We start from the raw sequence: 1628 nt of genomic DNA on the forward strand, positions 1-1628 counted from the left end.
CCCTGTCCCTGCTGCAGTGTCTTGTTCCTGGCGCTGGTGCCCTAGCACTGATGCTGGAGCCCTGTGCTCGGTGCCTTGTGCCACCACCCCGTGCCACTGTGCAGCTCCCAGTGCCCAGTGAGCGCTGCCGGAGCCGGTGCCCGGTGCCCAGTCTCGGTGCCAAAGCGAGTGCCTGGGGCCGGTGCCAGGCATCGATGCCAGAACCGAATGTCAAGGCTGGATGCTGATGCCCAGTGCCCGGTGCTGGTACCCGATGCTGGCACCCAGTGCGTGGTGCCAGTGCCCGGTGTGCGGTGTCTGGTTCTGGTGCCCGGTGCCCGGTGCACATTGCTCGGTCCCGGTGCCGGCGCCGAGCGCTGGCGCCGCTGCCTGTACCCGCGCGCAGCGCGGTGCCGGGTGCCGGTGCCGGTGCCCGGTGCCGCTGCCGGTGATGCCGAGCGGCCGCGCCCCCGCCCCCGCCGCTGCTATTTCTGCTAATCCGCGGCGGGGCCCGGCCGTGCCCATCGGCAGCCGCCGCTCCCGGACGGCGCCCGGCGCCGCAGCCATGGTAAGGCCGGCGCGGACGTGGGACCGGCCCGGCCCGGGATGCCCCGCACCGCCCCGCACCGTGGCATGGGCCCGCTCCCGCAGCCCGCTGCCCTCCGTGAAGGTGACGGTGCGCGGGGGCGGAGCGGACCGGGGCCGCCGGTGCCGCAGCGGAACGCGGGGGGAACACGGGCGGCGGGGCAGCACCTGCCCGGCCCCGGAGGGCGGCAGCCCCGGGGGAGGCGGGGGGGCCACGAGCCCCTCACCGGAGCATCCGGGAGGGCAGCGCTCGGGAGCGTCACCTGCGTGTCCCCCCGTCCTGCGCTCCTCCCACGGGTGTCCGTGCGAGGGCAGCGGGAGCCGCTCTGATGCGGCTCCGTGCCGTGCATCGGTTCCCAGCTCTTGGCAGGTCCCGGGGCTGCGGCGCTGGTGGCACTGCCAGCCCGGCCGGGCCCTCGGCCGGGACCGTCACTCGCATGGAGCCGGCTCTGTACTCACCGGCAAGGTCCGGAGCCGCCGCTGGCATTCCCAGCCCGCGGGAGCTTGCTCTGCATCTCCCGTTCTGCCTCACTCTGCGGCGGCGGCAGGTCCGCAGGAGCCGCCCGGCCTGGCCACGTCTCCGCGGGGACCTCGGGCTGTGTCCAGGGTGGGGGTGAGGACAGAGGGCTGCGGCCGTGGATCGCGTGGCACCGGCTTGTGGCTGCCGGGACAAGTGGCCTTGGTGGAGAGCGCCGCGGCCGCGCTGCCCCGGCAGCCGCCGTGGGAACCAGCCCGGCACATTCCTCCGGAGCTGGATGCAGTGAAACCAGAGAGGCTGGCGGAGCGTGTCGCAACGGAGCGCCTTCCCGACAGGCTCCAGACTGTGGCTGTGGGATGCACACATCAGCCTCGGAAACATCGGGGGGAGACAGCAGTCACAGCTGGGGACCGGGGGCAGCTTGGCTCCCTCACCCGTGCACGTGTGGTGAGCTGGGGCTGGAGGTGCTCCAGAAGGACCCACAGAGGCAGAGCCGGTGCCCCTGTCACCAGTGCCACATCCCTCTGTCCCCAAAGCAGTTCCCAGCTGGCCCGGAGGCAGCATGAGCACTGTCCCCGCCCCCCAC

The 1628-nt window shown here is 73.5% G+C and overlaps 1 protein-coding gene across 1 annotated transcript in view; it reads left to right on the forward strand.

Annotated features, from left to right (window-relative positions):
- The first annotated feature begins 496 nt into the window (after positions 1 to 496).
- The window catches only part of SEPTIN4 (septin 4), a 12883-nt gene continuing 11751 nt past the window's right edge, over positions 497 to 1628 (forward strand). Inside the window, exon 1 of the mRNA XM_041484943.1 lies at positions 497 to 547. Within this exon, the coding sequence (XP_041340877.1) occupies positions 545 to 547 (3 nt within the window). The 5' untranslated portion in view covers positions 497 to 544. The remainder of the gene's footprint in view (positions 548 to 1628) is intronic.

Source organism: Pyrgilauda ruficollis, unplaced genomic scaffold (genome assembly GCF_017590135.1).
Source record: "Pyrgilauda ruficollis isolate IOZ18807 unplaced genomic scaffold, ASM1759013v1 scaffold69, whole genome shotgun sequence".
Classification (NCBI taxonomy): domain Eukaryota; kingdom Metazoa; phylum Chordata; class Aves; order Passeriformes; family Passeridae; genus Pyrgilauda; species Pyrgilauda ruficollis.